General features: G+C 39.1%; 1 protein-coding gene and 1 long non-coding RNA gene across 9 annotated transcripts in view; both read left to right on the forward strand.

Annotated features, from left to right (window-relative positions):
• The window catches only part of LOC112988553 (uncharacterized), a 52404-nt gene extending 47791 nt beyond the window's left edge, over window positions 1-4613 (forward strand). Inside the window, exon 3 of the long non-coding RNA XR_010387328.1 lies at window positions 3458-4613. This is a non-coding gene — a long non-coding RNA (uncharacterized LOC112988553). The remainder of the gene's footprint in view (window positions 1-3457) is intronic.
• A 20210-nt stretch (window positions 4614-24823) lies between these two features.
• NOX4 (NADPH oxidase 4) overlaps window positions 24824-26638 on the forward strand; it is a 113710-nt gene continuing 111895 nt past the window's right edge. For 2 of the 8 annotated variants that reach the window (XM_064505147.1, XM_064505150.1), the window contains exons 1-2: window positions 24824-25019; window positions 25918-26013. In XM_064505147.1, the coding sequence (XP_064361217.1) occupies window positions 24963-25019; window positions 25918-26013 (153 nt within the window). In that variant the 5' untranslated portion in view covers window positions 24824-24962. The other 6 variants (XM_064505148.1, XM_026109136.2, XM_026109138.2 and 3 more) reach the window with 5 other exon arrangements.

A 26638-nucleotide genomic window follows, 5' to 3' on the forward strand; every position in this document is an offset into this window, starting at 1 on the left:
TCAAAGTGGATTTCAGAGAACATAGATATATTTATTTAAGCTGGATGACAGAAGAAAGTATCTAGCTATCTGGAGAATGAAGTATGATGATCATGCAATAATATTTCCCTGTCTGCCAGCCCCCTAGAAGGTTACAACTTCTGGTGTTTACTTACAGCATTTACAGAATTATAACAGCAATATACAACAAAGACAATTTACTAATATAAAATATTAACTGACCCAGATGTCTCCTTTTAATATATAGGTGAAGGAAAAATTGAAGTTATGATTTTCTGTTAATAAGGAAAGCATCTCTTCAATTACTAATGTTATGATGAAGAAACAAACAAACCATGATGGGGGAGGTAATTTTTTTTTTTCACATTATGAATAATCTGCTAAGCAGTGGAGTTCTTTATGTTTAAGGACCTGACATTTCTTTAAAAGAAAGGGCAAAAATATTTTGGTTCATATTTTCATGAAATGGACCAACTAAGGTCCAGAAAACTGCAATAATTTTTTCATAGTCACACCAGAAATCAATGTCACTGTATTTGTCATAAACAGAGGTATGACTGCTAAGTCTAGTGCTGGAGGAATTCTTATCAACAGAACTTTCTGCTTTTGAACTACTGTAAGGAAATGAAAATTTAAAAGAAGTTAAAGATCTTTCCACTCCTACCTTCTTTTGTCTGTACTTAAAGTCAGCTAACAAATGAGTGATATAGAGGATACTGCAGGCTGCTCATAGGAATATCTTTTTATTGATAAACAATTTGAAGCAAGTACAAAAATCCAGAGAACTGCCAAGAAAAGACCTATTAAATGTTCAGTATTAATGAACCGGGCTTTATTTTGCTGAAGGGGAAGTTGAATCTTGCTCATAGTCTCTTAAGCATGAAAATACAATAAGAGAAAATTGAAGCACAGTAAAGTACCATATGAATTTCCGTGAAAATGTGCATCACAGACCCAAGGCAGCATTTCTTGTAAATGCTGAGGGTCTTACAGATTTGTCCCAGAGTTGAGAAAATGTAGATTGGACTCCCAGAAGAACTTAAAGTTAATGATACCTTCAAGGGAGAAGAGTTCTAGCCAGGACAGGGCAAGGGTGTCCCTTGGTGTGTATGAGGGAGTATAGGGGATGCAGAACAAGAGCAGTAATAGCCACAGGATCTGCCTGGCCTGAGAAGAGGAGGAGGAGTGGGGCTGGGAGCTGAAACAGCGTGAGAAAGGCAAATGAGTATCCTGCCCTGAGCGCAGAAGTGTATGGCTCTCCCAGCTGTAAATTTAGGGTATGACACCTCCTTGTGAGAGAGATAGAGAAGTGGAAATGATGCCATGTCCACTCTTGTTGCACCTTTGCAAGGTTAGGGTGACAGGGGAGCATCTCTGTGAAGCAACAGAGCTGCTTATAATGCAGAAGTTCCTGTAGTGATTTGTCAAGGTGCCTGTCACCCTGCTGCTCATGAGCGTATAGGAAACAACCATCTTCCTTCCATTATACAATTAACTAATTATGCTTCTCATTGGAATTAATTATATATAAGATTGCATTCATTCATATTCATAATCCTTGTGCCGCTATATGGTAGCTGTTATTTTCATCTATTGCAGTTTGAATTATAGCAGCCCTAATCTGTTCATTTTTCCTCTTCTGAACACTTTTCATCCCTTCATGTCTTTGGCACGGTTGCTGTTTCTGAAGCTAAAGCACAAAGGCAATGCAACGTTTTCCTTCCTTCTCTGACTGCTCAGAACTATTTTATTGCCCCATTGAGAAAAACATTTTAACAAGGCTACACATTATATATAAAATGTTCTCTGTTTTCTCTGGAACAAACCATTATGCTTTCTGTTTTATGGTCTAGGGAGTGATTCACTGATATTATTTAGCTAATACAACCTAGAAAGCTTGTGTGTAATGTAAACCTTTTCCATTAAAGGCAGCACCTGATTGATTGGTTGAAAACCAGTTTTCACTATTAGCAATAAGAATATGCTGAATGAGGTACTTTCAGTACACCCGCTCAAATTTTCTTAGCTAGTTATGCTGAGGCACTGAGAATTTGGTACACAAAAATTGCATAAGGATATGCAGTCCTTTTGCCTTCATCTAAGCTACTATCTTGCTATGAACATAATCCCTTTTTGCAGGAGGAAATGGGTATTTGGTTGCAAAAGTGTGTGAGTACAGATTCATTCTGCAAGCATATCTTAAGCATTTGGAGTCAAACCGAATTTTGTTTGCACTGTGATAATGCAGAGAGAGATATGTGACTGTGTGCATATCATTGCAATTGTTTCAGATTAGACTTGAAGAAATGGCAAAAGAATTTAGCTCCAAGTTTACTAATCTTTTCCCTAAAATTCTAAAATATTTTTCACTTAAAAAGAGCTGCCAATAGGAAATCATTTATATGCCACAGAATGTTGTCTTTATTCAAAAAAAAAAAAAGTTTGACAGAAAAAGTGAATTGCAAACCTGAAATATTTGGGGGAAATATGTTTTGTTAGTGTTTTCTGACAAAATATTGGAGTCAGGTTATCTATATGTATATGTGTACCTATGCCACAGCATAACAAGCAGAGAAACATGCAGCCCCATTGCAGTCTGAAACCAGTGTGGCCCTTATTCCAAGTATTTTTTTAAAAAAAAGGGAGAGAGAGGAGGTGAGGAAGACAGGGAGATCATATGTCCCAGCAAGGGGGAGGGGTAGCTTTGTGCTGGAATAAACACACATGGTGGATGGAGAGAAGGCAGATGACAAAGGCATTTCTGAATTTGCATAACTGCAGCTCAGAAGGCTATTTTAGCTAGTGTATCCTATTTTACCTAGTGTATCATTTGTCCTCTCAGTTTGCTAATAGATTAGTCTGAGTTAATCTGACAAGTTTGTCATTGGGAACCAGGAAAGGAAACAGTGCATTTACTGAAACTGAAATAAAAGCTGTGAGGAAAATAGACTGAGACATAAGTTAGGGCTTGGATCAAGGTGACAAGATTGATTCTGTAAAGAGAGATAATTGATAAAGAGGTTGAATGCTGCATGGAGCTTTGTGAGTTTGGGATGCTTATCTGAGGATGCTGGAGGACAGAAAACAAGAGTATGAACAGCATAAGATGAACTTGCAAAGATAGCCTTCTTAGAAAATAACTTTCAGTTTTGATTCCTTTTCATTTTGGTGTTCTATTCTGTATTAAATTGAAACAATTTTTCCTTCATTTTTCTTAAAAGAAAAATTAAAAGCAGCATGCTTGTTAATTGGTATCTTAAGAAGAGTAACACCATTCAGGAGTGAATTAATTTGTTCTGATTTGTTCATGTTGTTCCTCTTGCAAAAAATATCCTAGATAATCTGTCTTACTGTTTACAGTGTATACTGTGGTATATTCCTTTATGATGTGGTTAGTGATCCTATGGGACAGCTAACCTTCTAATTTCCTCTAACTTAGCTCATTTTAAACTTCCAGAATTTCCACTGCATTACCTGCGAGGAAGAGGAACTGCACTGCATTACCTGCGAGGAAGAGGAACTGCACTGCCCCTGCTAATGGTGAACTTGCATTCTCCAAAGAATTGCTGGAGCAGGTTTGTGGCCAGCACACTTCTTAGAAGCAGCCGACTCATGCAAAAATAGGATGAGGTCATCCCTTTCCAGTGTCTGAACATTTTATGCTGTGCTACTGTTTTGAGCACATCTTCTTTTCCCTTAGGTACATGTACATCCCTCTCCAGACAGACATTTTTTTTTTTCCAAATTCAACAACTTAGTCTAGAAAAATAAAAACAGAGATTCTTGCCAGGAAAAAAAGATATTAAGACTTGGTTATTCAGCCTCTGTTTATCTCAGTTGGAATAACTGATGGCTGTTTTTCTTCTGCTCTTTGGCTGTTTCCCCTTCTCCAACTAGAGTTTAAAAACTTCATAACAATATTTAAACTTCAAGTAATAGTAATATCTAAACATCCTAAATCTTGAGGTGCCACTACTTAAGATGCTTAGTCTTCAGAATTTCTCAGTGTGCAACTTTTGCTAGGACTATCTTTAGGAAGGCAATGATACCTGTTATGCTTAATGTATTGATAAATTTTCATTGCTTGAGGACTAACTAAGAAGCTATGCTCAAATGGGCATAAGTGTAGCATATATTAAATGCTAAAAATACCATTGCTATTTTGCTAGAAGAAAACAACAAGCATCTGATTTTTTCTTTTGATGGTCTTGGCTCTGTGATTCTGAGCTGGTTTTTAATGGTCTGAAAGAAAACTTAAAATGAACACACATGCAGTTTTCAAATAACATGCAAGTTGGAGGACAGGTCAGTTATACAAACATGTCTCTAAAGCTTGATAGGGAGCATATGTATAAATAATTTGCTTCTTAACAAAGCCAAATAGAATGCCAAGGAAAAAGGGTGGTGAGGAACTGGGAACTGTATCCTGGAAAAGTGTGATTCTGAAATGAGCGGGGACATGACCCATAGCAAATCAAGTGCAAACCCTGAGTTTGGTGTTGTAGCTGAAATCAGAGTAGTTCAGGTCCTTCAGAGGACCTTTAACTAGAATAAGGAGGTGTTGTTATAATTATGTACAGTATAGGGAAGTATTTTGTCTAGATCTGGTTTATTCTCTTCAAAGACAAGCATTTAACAATTCCTATGAGTTCAGGAAAGAACTGAGAGATTTGCAGTTTGATTTCAGGTGTGATAACTTAACCTATTTAGTTTATTAATAGGAATATTACAAAGCTGATGAAGGTACCTTTTAGGTATACCAACAGAAAAAAGAAATCTGATAGCATATGCTCTTTGATTTATAAGAAAAGGAAGTTCCTGAGATCTAGTGTCTAGAAAAGGATGATATATCAATTCAGATTAAGAATGGATCAAGACTTTTCAACAGTGATGTTAATAAAGCATTGAAAACTATTACCAGTGGCTATGAAAAATATTTAATCACTTTCATTTTTAAATGAGGCCAGGCATTTTTCTTAAAAATAGCTTTGGCATCAGACAGAAAATGTTTCTTCTGTATGCTTGCTTTAGGAATTGCTAGGTAAAGTCCTTTAATCTGTGATACTCAGAAAGTAAGGCAGGATGATCTTCATTGTATATTGCCTTTAAAATGCTGATCATGCTTGTTGCTAGTTGCTACTGACACCTCCAATTTATTGCATACCAGGTTTTACAGAATTTCTCAGTTGGGATGTCTGTAAATCAAGATTGGTCAACCAATGGTATCTTCCTTTGGAAACTGAGAGTTAAGCCTTAAGCCTGCTCTCCTTTCAATCAAAAGAAAAGATTTACTTCATAGCAAGTCATAAAAGAATGGTGCTAGCTCTGGAAATAGTTGGAAAAGACCATTGAAACCCATCTCTTTGAAGAATGTGAAGATATAAATAATGACTGAAGAGGTGGTTGCTCAGAAACATGTTGTTGGATGAAAAAAATGATGCTTAATGATTTGTAGAAGTCCCTGTTGACTCGGAGGGTACTGATACCTAGCCAGTGTCATTGTTAATGAAGCTATTTTGAGTGTAAAGTGCTTTAGAAGACCTTCAGGTCAGCACTTTGAATACTGTAAATGATGATTCCTTCATGGGGCATGAAGAAGGTAACCACATGCTCTCTTCTCCCTCCATGGTCTGCCTTGGTTTTGGGAAAGCTACCACTTGCCTTCTGCCGTGCCTGGTTTTATTCCTGCCACCTGTGCATTGACCATTTCCTGTCACTGCAGTAAAGATGTGGCTAACAGTAGGGATTATATGAAGTAGGAGAAACATACATCTATAGCACTCCTTTATTGGGTTTGGTTGCCTCCAGAAAAGCAAGATGAAAGACATCTTTATTGGTCAAATTCACCTGAATTCACTTTCACTAAACTCAAAATGCAAACAATATGTTTGATTTGTAACAGAACAAGAGGTTCAGTTCTTGGCAGTGAAACTGGAAACACAGCTACCAAAGGAAACCTTAGAAATAAGAAGACATCAGCTGCAGAAACATCTGTTGCTGATTTATTGTCCTGGTTGGACAATATTTATTGTCCTGTCCACTTGTGGGTTTTGTTAGTCTTCTCTCAGGTACAGGCTTAGGCTTGCATGACAACAGCTCCAGGAGTCTTTGGAAGCTGCTCAGACTCCCTTTTCCATCTACATAGGTGAGGTTTATAAGATGCCACTGAAGGCAAATGATTGTTCAAGGTAGTTCCTTGGAACTCTTGAGTTCTCCTTCCTCAACAGTAATTGAGATTTGTTATATGATTGATGACTTTTATTAGCTTTGCTCTTTGTAAGGACAAAAATATTCTTTATGTTTTTGTCTGGATCTGAACTGCATTTTGAAAGGTACTGAGGCTTGGTTATGTTGCTTTCTACCTCAGGATGACCTTCCTGTTTTTAAGCCAATTGCATTGCACTGTGAAACTTTGTGTGGCTTCATAACAACTGATTATAACAAATATTTACCTGTAGACTTGGATAGTCTTACAGTCCTTGACATTTCTGTGGCTTTGCAAGGAGAACCCTTATTCCAACTTACTAATTCAGAAGTCCAAGTCAGGATCGGGTGGCTTGCCTGAAACGTTTTAAAGTTTTCTCCTCCTGCATGCAACTTTTGGACAATTTTAGGCGCCAGGCTTGATGACTCACTCTGTGAACTTCTGTAGCAGCCTGATGCTTGTTTTTATGCTTTCTGTGGATGGTTTGAATGTTTTACAGAACTAAACTCGACAAATTCACTTTTAATAAGGACAAGAACTGGGAGTTCTTCCTCTCCTTATTCCCATTTCTCCTTTTTTAAAACTTTGTTTACCGTTTTCCTTTCATTCCTAGCAGTCCCACATTCTTTCAGATGACTTTTTTTGTATTTGTCTTCAGATGTGGCTAAAACCAGATCTGTTCAGATATTAAATCATATTTGTTCAATCCTCATTCCCAGTTTGCCTTTAGTTAGCTTTTCTTTGTGCAACTATGTGACTGGAGGCTGTGATACTGCAGCCTGTTCCAAGCTGGGAGTAACATTTCTTTCCCCACTATCTTCTCACAAATTATTTCTTAAGACTCTTTCAGGAGATCCCTGATAAACCATCCTTCTATAATAATGCCTCTTTTTGTAGTTTGTTTCCACTTTCAGATACTCATTGACACTGCTCATTATTTCTAAGACTTGATTTTCTTCACCTTTAGTTTATTCTCCTGTTAGGCCACACTGTACCATCAGTTAGCAAGTAGGATTCTTGACTGTATTTAGTAGGTAGCTAAGTGGCTCAACACCATGCAACATCCATAAATTAGAGAATTTAGGTCACTGTATCTTATAATAATTCCGAATCATCTTTGTTCTATCACCTGCAGCTCCTTGATGTTACTAAAATATCAGTGCATATCCCTTCTAGCTTAGTCAACATTTTTTTTAAAGTACAAAGCCTTTCATTTTTTCCTTCCAGTTGCTAATTAACTTTTCATAAATTTGAGCTACAATGTGACATTATTCTTCCACATTTTCTAGTAAAACTCTTCTCTGCATACTTGGTGAAATCTTTACACACTGTATTTTTTTTTTATTTTTTATCTGTCATGCTGTTAATTATGAAGACCTAGGAAAAAGGGCTTTGCCTTTTCTATTAATCTTTATCATTTGATTGATAGGTGGAAAGGAAAACATTAGTTTCCTATTCTGATCAAACCTGTTGATCATCTTAGTTGATTATACAATTCCACTTATTTCTAAAATTCTCAGTTTATTTTATGTAAATTTTTCTGTTTGTTACATGTATTTGGATTATAAAGTTCAGAAGTAATGTCATGGCTCCTTGAATCAGGTGCTACATAAACAGTGTCCATCCCTTCCCAGGCATGGTACAAATGGGAGAGCAATAAAGAAGGCAACCAAGATGATTAAAATTTGAGAAATAATTAGTAAGAGACTTTGATTTTTTTTTAACCCAGAAAAAAAGATAACTTGGGGGAGGGAAGTGGCTATGATACAGATCTTCAAAATCCTGCTTGGTAAAAGCTAGTATGGACGATTGTTTCCCAACTCTTCTAAACCAATAAGCGGGAGATGACAAATGAAACTGGTAGGTGAATGAAAGAAAATATTTCTTCCTCCGTAGTTCAACTGTAGGATTCCTTACCAATGGAGGCTGTAGCTGCTGAAAGTCCACACGTGTTCTAAAGATGATGGACAAGTAAGGGGAGAATAAACACCTAAAGGATTAAATAAAAGACCGTCTCTCAGGAACTTCCTGGATGACAAATAGTCGGATGCTGGAAGATTATACTGCAGAGGCATCCTTAAGGATCTTGCTGTTCTTTCATAGGCAGACAGTTCTGGCCATTCCTGGAGGCAGGGTAGCAGGTGAGGCCATTTGTCTGACTTGGAACAGGCATTGTATATTAGAGCATGTTTTCTAGCTTTTACACTCCGGACTAACTTGGATATTTGGAATACAGTGAATATTAATAATATAAGTTACATTTTGTCTTTCTGCATTTTGGGTCATGTTATACTGCATAAATATTGAAGCCTCCGGGACAGTCAATACTGAAATCTTGACTGGCTTTGCAGTGTTGGAGAGACATAGCCATTGTGTTTAGTGTACTGAAATATACATACCTGTGGGCAGAACAGAATATAGTGCCTAAAAGAATTACCTTGTGAACTGAATCTAGACCACTGCCTGTATGTTGCATAGCCTGTATTAGGGAGCTATATTGAAAAAATAGGAAAAAAGGGAACCGAGAGCCCAGACCTTCTCTCTTCTCCAAACTATTATTTAACTAATATTTGACATGTGCCTGGCAAGATAGCTAGAACAGCAAATTCCTTCTCAATCTGTGTGGGGAAATCCTCTTCTGTCATCCTCTTCTGTTTATTTAGTAGTGGCAAGGTACGACGATAAGGATGGCCATTAATCTTGTAAAGCTTGTACGGTAACAAATGGAAAGCCAATCTAATTGGAGATCTGAAGAGGGAAATAATTGAAGGATTTAAGAACTGAAGGGCCTCACCTACTCAAAATCAGCAAGCATTTTAGTGGCAAATCTCTCCGCCGTAGTTTCTTATCTTTAAAATGAGGACATCTGACAAAGGCAACTGCATACAAATTTGTTAAAGTTTGAGATGCTTATTTTCTGGAGTAATGCACACAATAAAAAAGCTTCTGAGGAAACGGAATATTCTGTATGCAGTGCAGAGAAGTGTGAGGCCACATACTGGATGAAGAGCATAAAAAGAAAAATCTGAACAGCCAGATGCTTCATTTGCTGAGCGCTCTCCATCAAAGGATCAAATTTAAAAAAAAACAAGGTTTATTAAGAGTAGAGAGAGACTCTTCTGAAGACAAAAGAAACAGCTTGATTAACACATCTTGTCCTACAGTGGATCTGGGTTAATGTGAAAGAAAAGGCATACCTTATTTTTCAGAGAGGTGGGGATTTTTTCTCCTTATTTTTTCATTCTTTTTAGCTCTCTCAACTAATCGGCCTGCTGCCATATTCTTCTGAATATCTATCCACTATCCTTTACAGCGCTGTGAGGTTTTTAAGGTCTTTCTGGACCTCATCACACAAATGCTTGTTCCCTGCAGTTCTCCCCAAAAGCACTCCTTTTTTTGGTATTGGTCTGAATGTCTAAGGTATTTGTATGGCCCTACTTACCACAGTTCCTGACTATCCTTCCCTGCAAGGTAAGATGATATCTTGATTTCACCCTTGCTCAGTCACCACTTAATGCATCAGGTGCATCATTTTAACACTGGAAATTTTTGAGCATCTTAAAGGTTATGTTTCTACTCAGGCATAGACATTTCTAGTTCCCGGCAGGTATCAAGCTGCCCATCAACTGATCTTACCCAAGTCATATTATCACTGGAAAATTTTAATTAAAGTTGGGCTACATTTGGTAGGTCTTCTCAAAACTCTTATTGAACTGGGAGCTTTGTCAAATGCTATTGCATTTTTTTTCTTTCAAATACAGAATAAGATGATACCTATTTTATTTAGCATCTTGATAGAGGGAACACGCAGGCAGGATACAGGAAAATCAATATACTCAGCCTCAGGGAATTACACTCAAAATACATGCTCTGCAGGAGGGTGCACTAACCAGCAGGCTGTCAGGTAATCTGGGCTGGAGGCAGCATCTTCCTTCCAGTGAATTTATGACATTCAGCTTTCCTACACACAGATTCATTTTAGCATTCTGAAGGACAGAAGACAACTCTATGAACAGAGCGGGGAAATTCAGCAACCTGGTTTCCAGTCTCTGCTCCAAAGTCTTTGATGTCTCCTCACTCTAAAAACAGAAATAGAGTTTGTTTGTTTTTAATAAATGGTGCATCATAAATTAGTTATGCATTTTTAAACTGCCCTTGCCTGCTAAATTACTGAGATAAAGAGCCATGGACATTAGTCCCTTGGGAAAAAGCCTGTCTTCTGTCTGTTTATCTAGGTTTCTATGGCTTTGATCACTTTAAGATTAGTACAAACAGTTATGCTTCCCGGGCTTACATGAACACAGAAAGATTAGGGATATTTTCCTGATACCTTTTTACAGACTGGATATGAAGATACTGAGACTTATTCCTGCCAGCAATACTGAAATTTTTAACATTGCTTTGTGAACTGTCCATCTTCATGTGAAAAATTCCTTTTTATAAGTCATTGGTTAATTGCTCCATTTCACTGACACATCAAACATAAAATACTTAGGCTATAAAGTACTTCGGTGGTTACTACCTCTCATTTGCTGTCACAATACCAATTCCCGGGCTTAATCAGCCAGTGCTTTTGACTTTTCCTGTCCACTTACTAAATTTGTCAACAAGCATAATCTGTGCTTTCTCCCATTTTGCCTTTCATGTTAAAAGGAGCTTGCTGCAAAAATCTCTAAAGCCATGTCATTGTCTTTCTCCGAATCTTTCCTGAAAATCTTCAGTATCCTTGTTCTTACAAAATCTTGGCAGTGCTGTTGGGCAGCTACCACCTATTATACTTAGTAATATTATGTTAATTTCCATGGTTTTCAGCCTGTCTTTTTGTTTCTTTCCTACCTTTGGAAAAGACGGAAAGTCACAGTCAGGGATTACACTGACCAGTGCTGGTTATGTTCTTAACGTGAACAGTTACTAACATACACGTAAAACACTTCTGTCACTCTCCTGGTGCATTCACTTCATTTTGAATGCTTTCTTACAGGTGTATTTTTTTTTTAGAAAAACATACACATGTGAATCCTAGTACAAACTAGTGATGACTTTTTAAACACAATAATGCCAGACCTTTTCAATATTATGTTAGGTTTATTGTCTCTGGAATGAAACCAATGCACAAGCAAACTTTCCGACCCCTAGGCAAGGATACCCCGAGGAACTATTTCCAGGAAGTTTGTTACAGTGTTCAGAGTTACTTCATTCTAGTTCATTGAAATAACAGAATGACAAATTTTAATGTAACAAGCAGGTTAATTACAAAGCAATCTCTGAAAGTTATGTTATCAGAGTGGTTTTGGTTTCCTTTCTTTTTTTATATGGAGTGATAAAGGTACTCATTAAACATCAGTTTATGACTCCCTTATGTTTCTTTTGTTTATATTGTTTGATAATCAAAGCATGAGAAATGTCCAGCTAATTTAGAATTGCACGGATTGCACTTCAGTACACGTTTGACAGTCCTTTGAAACATCACAAACTAGCTAGCTTAAAATAAAGCAAGTGATGAAATGGCAACAATTGTGATTATATATGTTACATAACACATACTTTCGGTTATTCTTGCTATTAGAAAGTAGATGTGATATATGAGTTGTGTAAATTAATGTGGAACAGGGTTGCAAATCTAATTTTTTTTAAGTATCTATACACTTCAGTCAATCTTCCTACCTTTGTTCTTGCAGAAGGAATGTTTCTTGTGCAAGCGCTGTTTCTCAGAATACATGCCTGTTTACTTTCTTTAAACAATGAGGATTCAAAATACCAATTCTTTATTTCTATAACAAAGAAAAAGAATAAAGCTGAATAGGAAGCTTAAAGTCAAATGTTATCTTGGCATTCAATAGTCAATTCTGAATTCTATCATTTAGAAATTATATGGTACAACAGGTAAACAATCAAAACATTCCCCAGAGAGAATGACAGTTTCTCTGTGGTATGAACAGAAATCTTTGTTTAATGGGAACAATTTTATACCCAAACATTGGGAGTTCTGTACTTAAAAAGATAGATGGTATATATTTTTATAGTTACAGTGATCATAAAAAAGAGAAATGGATGTAAAAATAATGTTCCCATTTAGATATTTAAAATTGAAAATAATGATGCTTACAAATCCTGGGAGACACTAAACAAATGGATAAACATAAAAAGTGTTATCAGGATCTTTAACATAAATTTTAAATGAGATGTTTTTAGATTTATAATCACAATGATTTGGCTATGTTGTGGCTATAACAAAGAAATGTTATTTTCTGTAAATATATATATTATATATATACACACACACACATGTACTATGAATTTTTGTTAAAAAGGATTGAAGATCTAGGATTGCTGCTGTACAAACAGAAGTTGTGTGGTGCCCATAGGTTTGCCTGAAAGATGGGGAGAAGTTGCGGCTGAACTGTTGCAGCGCTCCTCTGTTAGCACTGCCCAGTGAATGATGCCTGCTTTTGTGTCCTGGGGGATGCGGTGATCACCCAGGTGCTCAGTACCCCCATCTAGGTTTGTTTTTTGCCCTTGTAGAATATCTTATCTGCCACCTGGCTGATTGGTGCATATCAGACAGTGACCGCAACAAGCTCATGGAACTGCTGCTTTTAGCTGAAGAGGTGCATATTCCTATTATTGCAACAGATGATATCATTCAAACTTCTGTGTGAGAGAGAGAGAGAGAGATACATACGTGTATGTGTATTTACTAATCATACAGTAGTTTTGAGGTGTCTGTGAGGTGTCTGAGACTTTGAGCACAGTTTCCCTTCTCTTTCCTTTCTTCCTTCCCTGCCTGATCCTGCTGAGAGGACAGATTTGTTCTTTAGAGACTTCACCTCATGGTTAAGAGATGCGGAAGTTTGCTGGGACTCCCTATTCCTCACCCACTTTCTAAATGTACAGGACTACCCCAGCACTGCAAAAGTATACCTTCCTCACTCACTTTCTGAGATCACTAATCTCATGAGCTCAGCAGCACTGTGAGAATGAGTGTTATCCATTAGGGAGGGAGGGAGGGAGATGTGGCTGGCTTCTAGTGCCATCTCCTTCCTACTGCAGGAGAGGGAAGTCTGTGCAGATACCAGAGAGGAGTGGGAGGAGACAGCAACACAGTAAGGTCTGTGGGTACAGACTAGAACACAGGATGGAAGTCATGGTTCTGTAATAGACTTGAAACCCAATTATGTCGGTACATCATCCAGTACTATTGCAGTATTATTTTATTGCCTCCCATTGGTTCATGTTTGAGTGATAAAAAAATTGAAATGTCTGTTTCACAGAAAATATTGTATTCTGACCCCATTTTGAATCAGTGAAAACTGTCTCCCAAATTTCCTACAAAGTGAAAATTATAAAAATCTTGTTTTGAAAAACACATGTGTTTTAGTTTTTAATTCTTATAGTTATGCTTTGTAGTGCCTTGTTAGTATTTATCGCATCCTCTTGAGACATATTAGAGCATGTCAGCATAGGTGAAATTCTGTATTTCAAATTACAACAGTCTTTGAATACTAATAGAAATATCTGATTTTCTACATCTATCTGCTTCTATTTTAACAAAGTGTGACATGTCAAACAAAAGAAGAAGATAAGCACCTGGTAAGGAATTTAAGGAGCAGCTGTTTTCAACATGTTGTATTAGGATGTTAATGTGCAACACAGCAACAACGCTAAGAGCTGGGACTGCAGCTGGGGATTTATGCTTTCTGTTTGCACTCCCTCACTAGTGGCAGAGTCAAGCTCTGTCTTGCACTTTTCCTCCATCTCACTTCTGAATCTTGTACCATTTGTTGCAGTGGATCAAAGCTTCAGTGGCATATCCATATTCCTGCCTACCCTGAAACCTGGTGATAGGGAAATAAAGGTTTAAATCTCTTTGAACTGCGGACAAAAATCTTAGATTCAACATCACATGCCACCCAGTAATTTTCTCAAGACTCAGTGGTCACCCTCAGTGTCCTGGATTTATTTCAGTCATTTTCTCATCTGCTTCCAGTAGCCACTACCACCATAAACTATGTTTAGGTTTCTAAGAATGAAGTGATCATCTGTGTCCAAAAAAACACTCATCAAGTACCTATGTACAAGGAAGAGCTGAACTCTTTACAGAGAATGAGTGCTGTAAAGTGACCAAGTTGCTGCATGTCTGGAAATTTCAGATGAATAGCTAAAGTCCTCAGATTCCCTCAAGACAGCATGTCTTGGCAGAAGATGATGTATCTAGGACAGTCTGGATGATGGGTAGCTTTCCTTTCAGAGAAACCTGATGAGACTGTTTCTGTGATTTCATTTGTCAGTGTGTGGTAAAGTGTAGAAAGGAGAGAAACGCTGGGGAGAAAATGAATGAAAGCAGCAACTTGCTAATAATATATTTTTTTTCTGCTGAACTGGCTCTTCCATAATGTTAGTATTAATGTTGGTCAAATAAAATCTTACAGATTTTCACATTTAAAATGCCAGTATCTTAGTGCTCCAGCACTCACTGTCCTTGGAGACAGTGGTGAATGTTACCTGATGAAACAGGTCCTGCCATTGGACTAAAGAATTTATTTCCTTTGGGAAGCAATTTAATTGCAGATTTTTTTTTTCATTTTCACAAAGAATTGACCCTCTTGTTTGTTTATTTTGTTTTTCCTCTGATGTCAGTCAGTTACCTTTAACTGGAAGGAGAATGTTAATCTATTTCATTCCTGGCAAGTGTATTTCACCTTCCATAGTCTCTCTTAATCAACCAGAAAACTTCACTTTGTATTAAATCATTAAAAAAGGCTGCCTTTTACTGACCTTTGGATTTTAAACATCTTCATAAATCTTTCCACTCTAAATTCTTGAAACTTAATTAATATTAACTATTTAATTGATACTACAATTCACATTTTTGGCTTCTTTAGTATATGATGATAGTTAAATTCCACTCGGATACAGGGCAATTAAAAAATACCCCCCAAATTTCCTCTAGAATACTTGGTATATCATTCATCTTTTAAATGATTCAAATTGTGTATGTGAGAGAGAGGTTTTAGGAATATGCTTATTAGTAACATTTAAAGACTGAAAGCGCTTTTAGGCAACAAATTACCATGTAAGGAGGAACTGCTGTAATTCCAAAGGCCCAGCATAATTGCAAATAGATGTCATTCATCTATTCTAGTGTATAAAGTGTTCATAATGCTTTAAACAAGAAAGGATGAATAACGAAAGAAGATTTCTTACTAAGGGGAACAAGGACAATCTTTTTCAAGCAAGTTTTATCTTATACATAGTGTCTGAGATGAAAATTTGAATTTCTAAACAATTAATTTGGAATGTACATGACTTGAAGATACCATGACATTATTATCTAAACTATTCCTTTATTTTTTCAATCAGTCAGTGGAGCTAGACTTGCAGAAAGAAAAAACATTTGAAGAAAACAGGAATGAAGAAATCAGGCGCTTATTGATACAGTAAATATTTGCAAAAAGAGTTTGTTCGTAAAGAATGTAAATTTATATTTTCCTAGCAAGAGATCAACTAACGAAATAGAATATCTTTCTACCTGCTCCCTGGTTTTTTGAAGCAATTAATCAGCTACAAATCTTAATACTCTTATTCAAGGCATTAAGGCTTTTTTGTTTCTTTCATTTGTTTCTTTTGTTCTTAGCTTGCTATAGTTTCACATGCAAATATAAACTTAGCTCTTCTAAATCAGTAGCTAGCAAAGTCTTCCATGTAGTAAGTTCGGTTTTGGCACACTTGCCTTTTGTGGTAATAATGTGCCTCTCTTCTAGGGATTATTCTTTCAACAGCTATTTTCCTTGATTCTTACACTTCTCTTAAATGGAAGAAATGAGCTTGGCTACAGCCCTTAGTTTCAGTGAATCTTAATCTGTAGTGATAGTGGCACTATTCTCAGATGGAAGCCTTTGGCAAACTAAGGTGGACCTACTGTGCATAAAGGTGACTGCAGCAAATTTTTCAGAGGTGCAATGTAGGAAGAGAAGACTGCAGTCATAAAATATGGAGTGGGAGGGAGCTAAATGTTTATGAAATTAGTTCAGTTACGTCCTGAGTAGCTGAGAGGTGTGACTGCTATTCAGAAGTATTTCTCAGCTATGGAATTTGTCTCATAATGACCTCAAGACCCACGTATCATGATGCTACTAATTTATTCTGTTTAAGTAGCCTCATCAGAAACTGTCTTTCATTAATTTACAAGGGATTATATACTGGCTGTGGCTCCACAAAAATGAAGTAACTGTAATGTAAGTCATTGTCATAACAATGGAGGCCTTTGGATTCTTACAGAGGAGTATCTAGTAAGAAAGCCCAAAACAGTTTCATGTAGCTACAGTTTGTCCTACTAACTTTCTATCTAGATATGTTGCAAAAGAATGGTGTGGTTTGAAAAAATGTCACGCCATCAGGTATATCCATATCTATGTGTGCAAGTAAATCATAAACCTATAGGTTTTCAATAATGCTTAAAATGTATTACTAAACTTTTAATGAGTTTAAAATGAAAGTTCTCAAGCCAGCAGCATTTTCTGTCAGGGTTTGTCATAATGGCTGTCCTTAATAAATCTGGCTCTGCCTATTTAGAATACCGAGGGGGAGAACTGGCATAATTCCATGAACTTCAGTAATGTTGCTTCTCATTTACTTCTGTGCCGGACTTTGATTCAACAAAGCACTCACATATGTGCTGAAAGCCCTGACTGAGCAAAGAAATCCTTTACTTAACTGTAAGCAAAGTTAGGCTGGACCTCAGTGGAACTGCTTGTTTTTTTAAAGTTCAATTTAAGACCTTTGCTGGACAAAAGCCTAATTGAATAGAATAGGGGATTCTACTCTATCCCCTGTAATCTTCTTCATAACATTCACAATCTCTTTTCTGTAAAATATCTAGCTTGATACTGTTTATTTTGTCTTAGAGCTAAATAAAGTATGATCCATGGAATATTCTAAATGTCCTTAGGCTTCATCAAGTTGAGCAAAAGTTGGGGATCCTCTAACATTGTAAGATATACTCTTTATGTTGTATGAAGCAGGGAAAATATGTTACTTTCTTTTGTGAACCAATGCATAAATTTGCAGTGCAGTTAATTGCTAAGTAAGAAAATTAAATATTACTTTTGAAAAAAATAGTTGAATTCAAAAATATGACTCCATAATTGTGACAATAATAGGATCTTTCTCAAGGAAGCTCATACAATTTCAATTTAAAGAAGGAAAAGTTGTGTTTAACATTAAACTGAAAAAAAACCCTTAGAAATAACTTGACAATTCTGATCAAATGATACCTGAGAATGGAACAAGTGGTGAAGTCAGTGACAATGACTGACTGTTGTTAGTGCTGGGTGGCAGTTCTCTGGCCCTTGTAACCTGACTATGATTTCTGGAAAATGTGTTTGAACTGAAAGATACTTTTTGAGGCTAGATCATTGTAATATCTTCTACTCACTCTGGAACATACATTATACAGTCCTTTTCCTAAAACAATAGAGTTCTAACTTTTAACAAGTGTCCCCCCACCTCCATTTACTCTTACTGGAAGGCTGTTTCAGAGCTTCACTGCACTTCTTCTAGTTTCCAGGCTAAATTTAATCCTAATCTGGATATATTTCCATGTATTGGTGTTTCCCTGTATTTAAAGAGTATTTTCCCTCATTAGCATTTACCTTTCTACTGCCAATTATAGTTGCTTTCTCCGACTATATCCCATATCACTTTTTTTCTCCAGGCTAAGTTGATTTTACTTTTTCACCACATCCACGTTACTCCTCAACTTACCGGCAAGTGCAGCTGTAAGTATAGCACACTCAACTGTCTTGCCTTATGTCAGTACAACTGGGCTGAGAAGATGCAGCCATTGCTTATGTGTTTTTTTCTGGTGATGTTCTAAACTTTCAGCTGCATGTGGCCATTTGGAGTTTTTTGTGTCTCTGACAAAAGCATATTATGCTTCAGATTTCCTACCTGTATGGGCAGCAATACTCATCTTGAAGGCCACATAAAGTTGTTACTTCAGAAGGCAAAGCTTGGGAGCCTTTTCTTTTAAGGTAGAATAATTAGGGAAGAAACATCTGAATAGCCCTTTTCTGCATTCCCAGATAAATTTCTTTCTCACATGTGAAGAGAGCACTGAACTTCCCACAGAAGTAGTCTACACTAGTGTTTTGAGTAAGTTACATGGAGATAAATGTGACCCCAGATTAAATAAGAGTATTAGAGTTGTCCTAGGCACTTTCAAAAGAGGATTTTGAATTGTGACAATGTGAATAGACTAGGAATGAACCCTTGTTAGTTGCGAATTTCTATTATCTGGGATTCCAATCCCAGAGTTTAAGCAATATAGAATTGGAAATTCCTTCAGATGAGGCTACACAATTTACAAAGGTCATCCTATGAAATGACACACAATACTAGAAAATATTCACATTTCTCTTTGTTCCCTTCCTTATTTTGATTCCTCTCTTGCCTCTCAAAATTTGGTCAGTTGTTGTCTTGCTGTATTAAAAGTGCTTTATTGATTTTTTTTCCTTTTTTCTGATGAGGGATAAAAGTCAATTTTAGTCCCCCTACTTTCTTTGGAAGTTTCATGTCCTCCTTTGCCCTTGCCATTCCAATTTTTTTCCTGTACTGCTAACTTTGTAGTAAGAGTGCAAACACCAATTTGGAAGAGTTAGTGTGGAAGAACTTGCCAATCTCTCAGATCTGCAGATACTTTTAACACTATTTATACTCTTAAGAGGATGAAGTTTTTCCAAGAACTGAGCAATCATGAAAGTTTACTCAATGCTGATATTTATGCTGCTTGCATAAGTATGTTGTTGTGTTGTGTACTGTAGTCTTTAAGAGTTTCTGCAGACTATGCTCTGTAAACTGTAAGAGCTGCTGTTTGTGCTGTAATCATTTAAAATTTTTCATTAACTGGGACTGACATGTTCTCGATGAGCCCCCTGGGACACTTGGATACTGCAGATTATTTGGCACTGACTTTTCTGTCTTGGCACTGAACTAGTATACCCTGGCACAATGTTAGCATGCGCTATGCCACATTGGGTGCAAACTACCAGAGACATAAAAGAATGTTTTATTTCCTCTCTTAAAATATTGCTGTGCAATCCAAACCAGCTCTCCCATTTTACCTGAGAAGTTGATGTGTTGATATGAAGCACTTCTTACCCAGTTTCTAGTTATTTCATGGCTTGTTCCAAAACTCAGTTACTTAATAATTTCACTATAGCTCTGGCCTCTCCTTGAAGGATATCACTTTTTTATTAAGTGAATATCACAAGGAATTTTTATTTACTGGTTGTCTTTTATTATGAGTGTTCAGTAACTTTTTCCTGGACCATCTCTCTCTGTTCAACAGTTTTTATTCATGGTCTCAAAGCATTAATAATCCTCCAGTGCAATTCTGTAGCTAAATTTGCAAATACAGGAACTTGGCATATAAGCACAAGAGTATCCTATAAAATACTGAGATACTAGTACTTCTACATATAACATTAGTGAGACTGGTTCTGAACTGTTGTATAAAAACATGGGTTTTCCCTTCAGAAAGGAAGATGAAACGTCTGCTAAAAGACCCACAACTCTGGCAACCTTGCCTTGGAGAGAAGAATTAAGAACTATATGTCTTTTCAGTCTATTCCGTTAACCAGGAAAGTGGAAAAGGTAAATTGATAAAAGTTTATAAGAAACTGAACAGAAAAGGGATTTCTGAAGGTAGATTTGTTTCAGTGTATCAGCAAAATGTATGATTATGTCTGTGTTCATGCCATACTGGTGGTAGCCCTGTTTGGCCTAAAAATAAGGTTCATCCACAAAGAAAAAAAAGAAAGAATGATCAATTAAACTTAATTAATTAATTAATTAATTAATACATTTAGTTTGGTAGGTTGTATCTATTTGTCCTCTTTAAAAGTTTTAAAGTAAGGCTAGCAATTTTTCTAAAAAGAATTGCTCAAGCTCAAACAGAATTATCGGCTAAGTACAGAAATAATTGATTGAGGATGGAATGCCAGTGGAATGATGGAATGATCCATTTTAACCCCTAAAATTCTTGCCTGATGTGTTTTTTAACCACTGTACTATTCCCAGACCTGGTCCCCACTCCTAGTGAAATCAAGGAAAGGCTCATAAATTCAGCTGGAGGTGGACTGGACCTAAAACCTTTTAAAAGGTACAAGATGCTGCATGTTAATTATCTCTAAATATATGGGCTGATTCTGTAGCAAGTGTTCAAGCCAAAGGCAGGTCTTACAAACAGTTTGAAAAATGAATATAACTGACGTTTCTTTCAGATTGTCATGGAATGCACTCCAGCTGTATTTATTATACACACTTTCCGCATGTGCTATGTGCTGGCATTCTTTTATGATGAACGATGTTGCCGTGTGTTGGAGTTGTCATGCTATCTTTCTTGTTTAAATCAGGAATGTGTGGGAGGTTATTTGAGGACAAAATACTGTATGACTTGCTGTTATATTCTGGAACTTAACACTTGTAGCATGAAGCTGAGCTGTGGCTGAATGGCTTGGTTTAGGAAAGAGTTTCAGCTGAAGCAAAACACATCCTGTTAATGCCATCAATATACTCAATGCCTGGTTGCTGGTTTTGCTATGTCTATGAGAATCAAGAATTACACTCCACCTGCTGCTGTCTGACTTTCCAGTTTAAGTCTTTGGGCATTTTATTTTCTTACAGGTAAACTGGGCCTGGCCCATGCCTAGAGCTCTTAGGCACTGACTATGAACCACTGTAGCTTCACTGAAATTAATAAAGTTGGCTGTCATCCCAAATCTGGAGAAGGATTTCACCCTAGGGAGGCCTCGGAGTCAGCCAGGGAGCATACAAAGGGGAGTTTATCCTGTGGTATGCAACAAATGTAAAGATCCAGTTTCAAAAAAGGAAAGAAATGATATGATATGTAATGCCATAAAAGCCATGTGCCACTGCACAGGATATTACTTACATGGCACTGATCTTAATAGTGACATAAATGTTGATCACTGTTTTACTCTTATGTCATGACTACACATTGGAGCTACAAGGAAGAAAGTAAAGGCAAGCAGCATGTAGGTTAATTATAATTGGAAAGTTTCAAAGAAATACAAGAAGTCCATTTATAGGAAAACCTGTCTGTTTTACTTGTCTCCTGTGATTTATAACGTTTCTAATTTTGAAATTTGCTCAATTTTTTTTTCTTCTAATGGAAAACAAAAATAGACCAACCTCCCGGGTCTCCTTTTTCTAGATGACTGTCTCCCTTCCTTAGATAACTGTTCTAGCCACTTGGCAGCCTCCCTTTCTGATTCTGTTGTGACCCTTCTCTCTTGCATTCCTGGCTGCACATTGGCTCAACTGGAGTTTGCTCCCTTTCTCGAACAGAACTGTAGTGGTTAGGAAACTTTCCTAGGATGTGAATGCAATGGCTTCAGTTCTTTGAGAAAGGTCCAGCTCTTCTGCTGTTGGGCAAGTGCTATAATCACTCATATATTATGCAGAAACCGGCCTTTTCTGTCCTCTTTAATGAAATCAGTACCAACATTTCCCTCTTTACTCTTATGAGCTTAGTGTTAAATACTCAGGATACTCTGAGAAGGCATATTGGATCAGCCCCCTCTGGGATGCAAGCAGAATTTAGGGTCAGTCTACATAAATCTAGATTGCAACAGAGTAGAAGATAGCCCAGCCACCTCCCCAGACTGAAATGACACAGTGTTGTGCTCATCCCATGTGCAGTCACTGTGGGAACTGACAGCATGATCAAGATATTCCTAGATTTCTAGATGCCCAGAGGTTTAGGTGATTTGATTCTGGATCACTCTGAGGTACTTAAGCAAAATTCAGGCACCAGAAGCCCTTTAAGTCATCTCTGTGTTATCAACTACAGGCCTTCAGCAAAATGTTGTACAGTGTCTGAATAAGTCATGGGAGTGTAGATCTGGGCATAGTAGCTGTTGAGTGGAAGTAGACTTGGAAGGTGAGCGTACAGTCAGGGTCATTTTGCTGATGCAGTAGAAAAAAACTTATCGGAGAATATACATACTCAGTCTTTAAGGGGGACTGACTGCATTGAGACTGTTCTGTCCAGCTGGTAGGACAAAGCACACAGACTGTCACAACTGAAAAACGACATTCAGGAAGCAGAGAAGGGATAAGCTGGTTTTCAAAGCATTGCAGTGAATGTAAGTAAGCAAGCTACCAACATACCATTAAACACATAAAATAAAAGCACCATGTCCCAAGATGGAGGGCCATGTTCTATTTTGTTTTTTCTCGCCACCTCAACGACGTTTGAGAGTCATAACTTTTCTAATTACTCAGTTTATATCTAGTGTCCTTACCAAGAAATTTAAAACACATGCTAACATATATTTATGATGGTTTAAAACAGAAAAAGGAGACAGAAGACTTCCAGAAAAGCCTCAGAAGTTATGTTGGCTTGATTTAGTTACTTGCAAACTCAGTCTTTTCTATGGAGGAAGAACAAAGTTGTGTTAAAGTGTGGCACTGATCTCTGCCAGCCTGTCCTTGGGATGCTAATTCAAAACTCTTAGTTGTTTCCAGGGAGAATGAAAGGGAAATGTTTTCTACAAAAATACATTCCTTGCTCTGTACCTAGAAATGATGTAGAATCCAGTGTTGATGGTGGAGCATGAGTCATATGCTCCACATGCACTACAGTGCTTGGTAAGTGGGCAGTGAAGTACAGTTGCTGGAGCATGAGTCATGAGCTTCATGTGAGTGGGCAGTCAAATTCTGCAGAAGATGATTTTTCTGAGACATTCCTAAGGGTATTTTGAGATATAGCATATGGCATGGGCAAATTATTTTGGTTTTGTTTGTGCTTGCTGTGGCCTCAGCTTTGGCCAAGGCCCCATGTTATTTGGCATGACATATCATACAAGTTTCTTCTGTCATTCCATCTTTGACATGATTGTCTAGATAAGTTTCGTCATCTGGCTCTCTGTAGGCAGCTTCCATTTTTCTCTATGTTCCAACAGAAACAAGGAAGTGAATGGAAAGAGCAAGCAAGATGAATAAACAGTAATTTCTCCTCTGTTGTTACAGATGCTTTTACATCAAACAATGGTTCTGGGGAGCTTTGCAGTTCAAAATACATGTTTTCCCTTTCACTAGTTCTGCTGTTAGTATGGTATGAAATAGCTGCGCACCTTTGCTCTGTTGTTCCAAAACTTCACCTGGCACCTCAAGGAGCTGTAGAAATCCTGCCACTTTCTGATACCGGGTTGCTGCTACAGCCAAAGTACCCCCAGCTGAGTTTCACAGAAGCCATACCCTATTCATACTCTTTACTTTTAGGGCTACATATGGGTCAGACAGTCTCTCCATCTTGATATGGGACTAGAGAAAGATGACACTTAACTTTCCCCCACTTTTCTTTGGATCCTGGCATATGGCTCACAAAGCACATAAAAAATAGTAGCTTTCCCAGTTGTAAGAGAGAGACAGCCAGCTTAAGCTGGACTGGATGAGACTTCGCTGCATTACCCCTTGGACTTGGCATCTCACAGAAAAGCAGCCTTGCTTTGCTGTCAGCTGTCATTACTGCTGCTACCTCAAGGAGCAGCCATGTGCATCATAATACTTCATTTTAGAGTGGAAGCTCCCTTGGTGACTCAGGAGGGTGTTGCATTTAAAAGCTGCTAGCAACATTTTTTTTTTCTTAAGTTTTTTTGTAATATAAAAACCAATAACCAGTGCAACACCACTCAAAAAATAAAAAGTCACCCATGAAGAACAGCACAAAAAGAACACTGTTCAGGGTCGCAAAGTATAGCAGCCAGAACTTAAAAAATTCTGGATGTGGAGCTGCCTGTGGCACCATTTTCTGTGACTGCATGCGCTGTGACCGTACAGGTGGCATGGTGGCACGCTCGGTTACTTGTGCCGCACACAGGAGCCTGTCACTTTCAGCGATTCCCAGGGACACCTGGGGCAGCAGAATCAAAACCACAGTGGCAGAATCTGGCCCTTCCCAACTCTCAAGGACCTAATGTACAGCCTGAAGAGTAGATTCCTGGGCAGCCTCTTTGTTTTCTGCTGCATTGTAGTACACTTGCCTTCCCTGCTGCTCCCCCACTCCCCCTTGCCTTCTGGATCACATTTCAGCCGGGGAGGGAGTGGGGCAGGGGGGAGTATCGCGGACAAATTCCTCCTGAGGGGGGAATGTGCTTTTCAGGTGGGGGGCTGGGGAGCGGGGAGCCGGCCCAGGCAGGCCACTTCGCTCTGATCCCCGCTCAGCCCGCGGGGACTGAACCGGGGCGACGCCAAGCCCGTTCAGGGTGGCAGCTGCCGAGCCCCCTCTGCTCTGCTCTGCTCTGCTCTGCTCTGCTCTGCTCTGCTCTGCTCTGCTCTGCAGCCCCGTCGGAGGCGAGCGCCGGGCGCCCCCGCCGCCGCCCGCGCCGGCGCCGCGCACAAGGGGCCGCTCCCGCGGGGCTCGCCGGGGACAAAGGGGCCCCGCGGGTCGGGCCGGGGCCGCGGCCCGGTGCCCGGCGGCGGCGCGGCGCGACGCGCCCGGAGCGCGGCGAGGTCGGGCCGGGGCCTGGCCGCCCGACGGCGGCGGGGCCGGAGCTCAGGCTCCGGGGGCCGGAAGACAGGGAGGGGGGAGAGGGGTGGGGAGAGGGGAGGACCGGCTCAGCACAGCTGAAAAGGAGGGCTCGCTCTCCGGTCGCCCCCCCTCTAAGTCCTGCCAGCGCCGCTCGAGGGGTGGGGGAAGCGGGCAGAGCCCCCGCGGCAGGCGTCCCGCGCCATGGCTCTGTCCTGGAGGAGCTGGCTGGCCAATGAGGGGAGCAAACACCTCTTTCTGGTAGGATGCTGCCCCCGGGGTCCCTCTCTGTAGTGCTGACCGGCTGCGGGCGCCTCCCCGGGGAAGGCTCCTGAGCGGGGAGCGGAGAGACTTCACAGCCCCCGAGCGGGCTGGGTGCTGCTCCGCGGACGGGGCTGGTGCGTGCGGAGCGCGGCAGGGCGCAGAGGAGCCTGACTGCTGCAGTCACGGCCGTTTGCACGCTCACCCGTGGCACGGTCCCCTGCCGGGGCGTGTGCGGGGGGCGCAGAAGCCCCAGCCGTGCTCCGTGTTGGGTTTCTCTGCGCTGTAGGGAAATATGCCGTTGTGGATGTACGTGCACGTGTGTTTGGGCTGTGGTCCGTAGGTAGCGTGGACCACGCGTGCTGCTTGCAGAGAGGTACACGTGTGTGCAATGGCCAGGGGACAACGCAGGCGTTTGTGCCGTGCTGGAGCTCGGCACACAGCGCGTGTAGGTGTGTGCTTGCTCTTTGTTAGATCCTCTTTGCCAAAGTTTGGGGGAGAAGAAAGATCCTCCTGGGGGTCATACTCTTCCTGCCTTTTTCTTTGTCTCTTTGTTGCTCGTTTTTACCCTTTGCGTCTTTGACTGCAGTATGTAACTAAAGGTTTAGAGGAATGTTATGTATGCAGAAGACTTTGTCAGCTCTTAGTAATAAAGGTAAATCATCATAAAGGTAAAGTTGTGGGAAATTCACTGAAAGCCAAAATTTCTCACATAGGGACTGTTACTTTTAGCATTTTAAAATATTTTTTGTTAAATGCATTCAGTTTGTTTTCTAATTCCATTTCAAAATCTTCATGAAACTACATGCATATGCATTTTGTGGTTGAAATTAATGTGAAAAGTTTGCACATGTAACTTTCACTTACCATCTCTTGTTTCTTATCTTTCTAATTTTAGCTTTTCTGGCTCTCCCTCAATGTATGGCTCTTCTGGAAAACCTTCCTGCTCTATTATCATGGACAGCAGTATTATTATTTGCATCAGATGTTAGGGGTGAGTGACCCAGACATTGCTTTTTGCCCTGGAAGTTGGTATGCTGGCTAAGGGAAGGGATAGAATGTATTTGCTAATGAAGGATGACACAGACTACCTGTTAACTCTGCAGAGTGGGGAAAGATCAAGTAGGAAATTACTGGGATGCTGTTGACGGTTGTTTAGCAGTAGAAAATTGACAATGTTGAGAATAAAAAGAGCTGGTCAAATGTGGGACAGCTATCCTTTCCCCCTCCCTTCTTCCCTCACCGTGCTCCCAGCTGCAGGCAGGCTCACAGGAACACAAACACAACCAACAGACGACTGGAGCTCTACTTTGTCATCAGAACTTTAGCCAAACTTATGGGTTCTTTTTGGCAAATTCTTACTAATGCAGTTATTATCATACATATTTGCTGAAGGAACTCTTTGGCTAAGCCTTAATTCTTTTCAATATTTAATTGTCATCTTCATAGGTCCAATGTTCTGTGTAAATGATTGTAATCCATTTAATTTTAGTTCTGCTTTGTAAAAACAAAGTCTCAGAATCTGAATTTAATGGAGACTTGATTATTCTGTTTTAGCAACATCTATCACTACCAAAAAACCCTCAAAAGATAGTTTTGGGGGGGCGATACATAGGTCT

This window comes from Dromaius novaehollandiae, chromosome 1 (assembly GCF_036370855.1).
Source record: "Dromaius novaehollandiae isolate bDroNov1 chromosome 1, bDroNov1.hap1, whole genome shotgun sequence".
In the NCBI taxonomy this organism is placed as follows: domain Eukaryota; kingdom Metazoa; phylum Chordata; class Aves; order Casuariiformes; family Dromaiidae; genus Dromaius; species Dromaius novaehollandiae.